The sequence below is a fragment of the Notothenia coriiceps genome, unplaced genomic scaffold, assembly GCF_000735185.1.
Source record: "Notothenia coriiceps isolate Sejong01 unplaced genomic scaffold, NC01 NC01_scaffold00010986, whole genome shotgun sequence".
Classification (NCBI taxonomy): Eukaryota; Metazoa; Chordata; class Actinopteri; order Perciformes; family Nototheniidae; genus Notothenia; species Notothenia coriiceps.
In genome coordinates this window covers 1-6,912 of record NW_011343687.1, presented here as the reverse complement: position 1 = coordinate 6,912, position 6,912 = coordinate 1, and the positions used below count along the sequence as shown (strand labels likewise).

The 6,912-nt window shown below is 38.9% G+C and overlaps 1 protein-coding gene across 4 annotated transcripts; it reads left to right on the top strand.

The window, feature by feature from the left end:
- Window positions 1-175: 175 nt before the first annotated feature.
- On the top strand, window positions 176-4,511 carry LOC104946384 (A-agglutinin anchorage subunit-like). Of its 4 annotated transcripts, none has more exons than XM_010772214.1 (2): window positions 176-770; window positions 909-4,511. In XM_010772214.1, exons 1-2 carry the CDS (start codon window positions 262-264, stop codon window positions 3,868-3,870), a joined length of 3,471 nt encoding a protein of 1,156 aa, XP_010770516.1. In that variant the 5' UTR covers window positions 176-261; the 3' UTR covers window positions 3,871-4,511. The 4 variants fall into 4 exon arrangements, with proteins under 4 accessions (XP_010770516.1, XP_010770517.1, XP_010770515.1 ...); XM_010772215.1 differs by having other exon boundaries at window positions 176-908; window positions 1,542-4,511; XM_010772213.1 differs by having other exon boundaries at window positions 176-1,409; window positions 1,542-4,511.
- Window positions 4,512-6,912: the final 2,401 nt, after the last annotated feature.

The following is a 6,912-nucleotide window of genomic DNA, read 5'->3' as shown; positions in this document are numbered from 1 at the left end:
ACACAAATTACAGCTCTAACCTCACAATCAGCACAAAGTACAGCCTCTGAGGACTCACCAACAGTGACTAGAACACTTTCTATTGCAACAGCATCCACAACAGAATCTGTGTCCACATCAGCAACAACCTTAACCCAAAGTACAGCATCTGAGGATTCTTCAACACAAAGACCATCACAAACTGCACTCATAACTTCAAAATCCACTCACAGTACAGCATCGGAGGATTCACCAACTGTAACATCATTTACAACACAAAGTATGATCACATCTACACCAACACAATCTATTCTAATAACAACAGAATCTTCATCAACATCAACCGCAAGTACAACATCTGAGCATTCGCCTACAGTGACTACAACACCATCTATTGCAACATCATCAATAACACAAAGTGTGATCGCAACTACACAAACACAATCTATTCTGCCCACAATTGAATCAGAAGCAACATCAACCCAAAGTTCACCATCCGAAGGTTCAGAAACCCAAAGACCAACACAAATTACAGCTATAACCTCACAATCAGCACAAAGTACAGCCTCTGCGGACGCACCAACAGTGACTACAACACTTTCTATTGCAACAGCATCCACAACAGAATCTGTGTCCACATCAGCAACAACCTTAACCCAAAGTACAGCATCTGAGGATTCTTCAACGCAGAGACCATCACAAACTACACTCATAACTTCAAAATCCACTCACAGTACAGCATCGGAGGATTCACCAACTGTAACATCATCAACAACACAAAGTATGATCACATCTACACCAACACAATCTATTCTAATAACAACAGAATCTGCATCAACATCAACCGCAAGTACAACATCTGAGCATTCGCCTACAGTGACTACAACACCATCTATTGCAACATCATCAACAACACAAAGTGTGATCACATCTACACCAACACAATCTATTCTAATAACAACAGAATCTGCATCAACATCAACCGCAAGTACAACATCTGAGCATTCACCTACAGTGACTACAACACCATCTATTGCAACATCATCAACAACACAAAGTGTGATCGCAGCAACACAAACACAATCTATTCTGCCCACAGTTGAATCTGAAACAACATCAACCCAAAGTTCACCATCCGAAGGTTCAGAAACCCAAAGACCAACACAAATTACAGCTATAACCTCACAATCAGCACAAAGTACAGCCTCTGAGGACTCACCAACAGTGACTACAACACTTTCTATTGCAACAGCATCCACAACAGAATCTGTGTCCACATCAGCAACAACCTTAACCCAAAGTACAGCATCTGAGGATTCTTCAACGCAGAGACCATCACAAACTACACTCATAACTTCAAAATCCACTCACAGTATAGCATCGGAGGATTCACCAACTGTAACATCATTTACAACACAAAGTATGATCACATCTACACCAACACAATCTATTCTAATAACAACAGAATCTGCATCAACCGCAAGTACAACATCTGAGCATTCGCCTACAGTGACTACAGCACCATCTATTGCAACAACATCAACAACACAAAGTGCGATCACATCTACACAGACACAATCTATTCTGCCCACAGTTGAATCATTAACAACATCAACCCACGGTTCACCATCCGAAGGTTCAGAAACTCAAAGACCAACAGAAATGACAGCTATAACCTCACAATCAGCACAAAGTACAGCCTCTGAGGACTCACCAACAGTGACTACAACACAACACATTTCTCAATCTGTGTCTAGAGAATCCACGAAACGAGCCGTGTCTACAACTACACCAACACAATCAGCTTTGTCCACAATAGAATCAGCAACAACCTTAACACAAAGTACAACACCTGAGGATTCATCAACACAAACACCAATACAAACTACATTCATCACCTCAAAATCGGCACACCATACTGCATCTGAGGATTCATCACCAGTGACTGCAACGCAACCAACTACACCATCTATTGCAACATCATCCAGTACACAATCTATTCCGACCATTATGGAATCATCAACAACCTTATCCCAAAGTACACAAAGAACATCTGAAGTTTCAGAAATACAAAGACAAACTCAAAGTGCAGCATCTGAATATACAACAGGACAAATCAAACAGTCTATTCCTACAGCATCCACACCACAAACTGTGTTCACAACTACACCAACAGAATCTACCCTGCCCGCAACAGTATCAGGAACTAACTTAACCCTAAGTACAGCATCTGAGGATTCATCAACAGTGAATACAATACAACAAACTACACCATCTGTTGCAACAGCCTCCACAACAGAATCGGCGTCCCCAACACAAACTACACCACCTATTGAAACAGCATACACAACAACTACACTATTGGCAGTAGCAATGACAGTATCATCTTCAGCAGAACCAACTAACTTTATGGCATCTACAACAGAAACAAGCATAAGAACCACACAACCAACACCAGTCACAGAAACAAGACGCACAACACCAACAGGCATTGTAGTGTCGACAACAAACAAACAAGACAGAAGGGAATCAACCACAACACGATCCCAGACTACACTGTCTGTAAAAACAATGCCACAAACTACAGTCAGAGGAATGACACAAACTACAGTCCGAGGAATGAAACAAACTACAGTCAGAGGAATGACACCAACAATGGCTGCAAATACACAATCAGCAGGTTCAGTAACTTCATCTACACCTAGATCAACCACAGTTCACAATGAGCCTACAACACAAACCGCAGGATCCGTGGAAACACAGACCAAGCTGTTTTCGCCAACATTAGAATCAACAAGAACATTGGCAAAAACTACACCGTCCTTGGCAACAAGTCTAAAAAAGTCAACACAAACTACAGTTACAAATACACCAGCAACAACCCCAGTAAAAGCAACAGCATCTGAATCAAGTGGGCCAAGAACAATTCACACAACTAAAATACAAAGTAAATCCATACAAACACACACTGTAGATTCTGTCACAACAGTAACACAAGCCACCCCCTTGGCAGCTGGACCTTTTCCACAAAACACAGAGACAACCACTTTGTCAACATACCTGGCAACCCAATCTATGATACCTTTTAGTGAGTCCAAGCTATTCAGAACAACATCTGCTGAGTCATCTTCAGGAAGCACCCCTCCACAAAGTTCAGCCTTTCCCAGCACACCCAGTGCGTCAGGAACTACTTCCATAAATACCCAAACTAGTGGACAAACATCATTTCCTTTCAACACACTTACCAAGCTACCATTTGATACATCAACATCACATACTGCACAATCAACGAGCAACCCCTCGGCTTCACAACAAAAACAACAACAACAAAGTGTCTCATTTGTCCCGTCCAGAGGATCTTCAAACCCAACACCGGCTCAATCTGTGCGTGTATCTCAGACCGACAGTACTGCACATGCAGCTACAACCTCGACTTCTTTATCAACAGAAGGAACACCTACCCAAAGTCCAGGTATTAATATTGTTAAAGAAACAGTGAACAGTTCTCCATCGGCCACGCCATCCAAAATGTCAGTTGCTGCTTCTGCATCTATGCAATCCAACTACCCTCCATCAGCCGGGCCTGTGTCTCTAACCCCGCCCTCTGACTCCCAAAAACCTGTGACGACAACAACGGACGGTGCCACACACTCTACTCTTCCTAAACTTTCGTCATTTTCCTCAGACGCATCCACCATCAATCAAGCCAAAGTTGACTCTAAGACTGTTTCCTTACCTGAGGAAAATACAGTGGTCTTCAGATATTGCCCGAAGATTGCTGCAGTGAGGCCGCTTGCCTTTGATCACCCAACTGTCTATAGGACCTCAATTCCAGTTTCAGATTCCTTCAATGAGGAGCAACACCAGCCAGGTCAAAACAGCATAAATTAAAGATTAATACACACGCTCAAGAAAAAAGGGCTAGCTAACCCTATCACATGCAGGAAGTGAGAGGTAGTGATCATTTCTTAAGAGGTGCTGGTAGACCAATTGTGTTAGTTTTGGAAATAACCAGGCTAGCTATTTCCTTTGTAGAGTTGATTAGGAATAAAACCTGACAGGACTCATAATCTTAACACTTCCTATTCTCCCAAAGTGGACAGGTTTTTAAAATGTACATCCCTATTTCTCTGAAATTCCGTTACACATTTAGCTGATGATTTTATCCAAAGTGACATCCAATAAAGCAATCAAACTTGGAGATACAATCTCACAGCAGCAGGAATCATCTCTTTCTATTCTCCTGTGTGTACTCTTCAAAGATTACATTTATATATATAACAATAATACTAATAAGAACATTTTGAACATGTTATAAACAAATCGAACACTTGATTGAAATTGACAGATTTTTTGTGTTTTTGTTTCTGGGTTCCTTTTCCATTTAATTTCTAGTTAAGTTTAGGTTATCAACTTGTCGTCCTGATATTTCTGTTATAATTTCCTCCCTGATTGATTTTTGCTCATTTTTTTTCTCTGTTCATACTGTTATGTATTATGTTTTTAATCTCTAAACAAATAAACAAATTATTCATCCATACAGATCGCTTGTCATGCTTTTAAATAACAATATTCATTTTTAATCCTCTCTTTATTCAGTCTCTCCTTATTCCCCAACATCAATCAAAACACTTTTAATGTGTATACATCAATAAACACTTAATGCACAGAAAGCATGATTTAGTAGATATATATCAGCTCTACCTGTATTGGATATATGGTTATATCTTCCTGTAAGTTAAATGACTGAATGCATCAGATCTGCAGATTGTCCATGAACGTTAGAAATTAAACTCCCTCTGAATCTGTGCTGGAATATTTGTATGGGTCCTCGTGTCACAACACTTCATTCACCTTCACAGCCACACAAGACCTGAACAGACAGCTGGCATCACCTCTGAATAACGATTAAAATATTGCAAATATTACAATTATTTTGTATAAGTTGTGACTTACATCCCTGTCAATATTCTGTACGAAGGTATTTTATTCAGTTGTAGAATATGTTTGACAAAATACAAAAGCAAAGTTATAAGGTATGGGGGCTCAATTCAGGTAGATACAAACAACTGATAAACACATATATTCACAAAGGAGAAAACTGCATTCTAGCAAACTGCGTCACAGTAGAAATATGTAAAACTATATAAGGATTACTATGTAAGGCCATTGGCTTACTATAATGTAAGCCAATGGCCTTACATACTCCTATAAAGATTAGCTACAGTAACACTACACATCACTGATGTTCTTGTTTTTATAGGCCAAAGCCAGCTCATTTCAAAGAGTAATTGAAGCTAGAGATACTCATCAGGGTTTGACACAGGTCTCAGGTATCACTGCCAAACAAGAATTTAATTCTGAAAACAGGTTTGCTAAAATTAGATCAATTGCTCAAACAGCAGGTGCGGCGCAAAAGAAACAGCGGAGGATTTTGACCACACACCACCAACATGTCCTCTGTAACTCGTCGCCCAATCACTGCTGTGGAAATATGTTCTGACTAACAATGTGATATGTCCAACAGTTCCCTATTCAAAATAACTTTATTCCTTTCCATTTCACTTTATTTGATGTGTCTTATTAGTTTATCATAATTTTCTGTCACACCTTGGTACGATATGCAACAGGGAATATGACGGAGGAATGAAGCAGGAGGACTTTTCACGAGACAAAAGAAGGGAGTATTCAACAAGATGAAGCCAACAAACCGTCAAATTAAATATCTTCATCTGAAAGATGCGTATAATTTCTGAGTCATGTCACAAAGCACGGCACTATATAAAGGCGTTAGAGGAACAAGCCACATACAGTGTACCAATGTTTGCAAGGTCAATCACAGAACAAATGAAGTGAAGTACGTCCTTAAAGAAAAACTGCACGACACCTAAGAGAGGATACAGTTTTTTTTTTTAATAGTTTATTTTTAAGTTAGGACACAGCTTTTTCATATTCTTATTTGGGTAAGTAAATATTCATATTTAAATGTTTACCTATGTACACATTGTGTGCTATTATAAACAGGTTTACATCTTAAGGGAAATTCCTAACAAGCGGTAATTGAAGTGTCAAAAATGAATCCAAATTTTGTTTGTGTTTCATTATTTATAAATGTTTCATTATAAAATGCTTTATTATACCTCATCATATTGCAATTTTTATTTCAATATACTTTATAATTTGTACACGTAGTTGCATTACAAAATAAGAAATAACGTGGCTTTATATTAGTCTGGTACTGCTAACCCGTTCCACAGTGAGACTGCAGTTCTGTACACACAGTTTTCTGTTAACCCTTGTGCGGTGTTCATATTTTCGTTATTCAGCCAGTGTTCGTGGGTCTGGTGGATCCGCTGCCTTTTTGGGTTTCAATTCAACACAATAAAACTATTTTATGTTAAAATACTCAACAGATGTATTTCATCCCAATTACAAGCAATATAGACAGCATATATGGTTAATATTTGCCCTTTTACATTTGTTAGATCACATTAATGAATTAAAGTGCTACTTGTTTTTTTGCCCGTGTAGGTACACATTTGACAACTTCCACAGTTTTGTTAACCCCGGGTCCAGTATGTACATCCTGTATGTAATATAAATGTGTAGGTGGGGGGGGTGTACAGTGGGTGGTCATTGAAAATGTGTTCTGATATATATTCTTCACATAATTTGAGCCAAGGCCATTGAGTGTGAGTTTGAAAAAAATATTGATGTTATAATTTTTCTTTAGATAAATAATGAAAACGGGTCCCTGCGGGAAGAAGGGGTGCTGGGGATGCTGCAGCACCCCCTGTTGGCGAGTGGTGGACATTTGAAAAACTGAGTGACCACCTAAATAAAAATGATTAAACTACATAAAATAGTTATGATTTTACTTAAAATAAAATTAGCTGTATACAGTAGCATATAATAGTCATAGTATATATTTGT

Bases quoted from the DNA above. Each gene is read 5' to 3' on its own strand.
- LOC104946384 (XM_010772213.1), top strand. From the start codon at position 262: ATGATCACATCTACACCAACACAATCTATTCTAATAACAACAGAATCT. The intron at 1,410-1,541 runs ATCTACACCAAC...AAGTGCGATCAC, and splicing joins ACAACACAAAGTATGATCAC to ATCTACACAGACACAATCTA.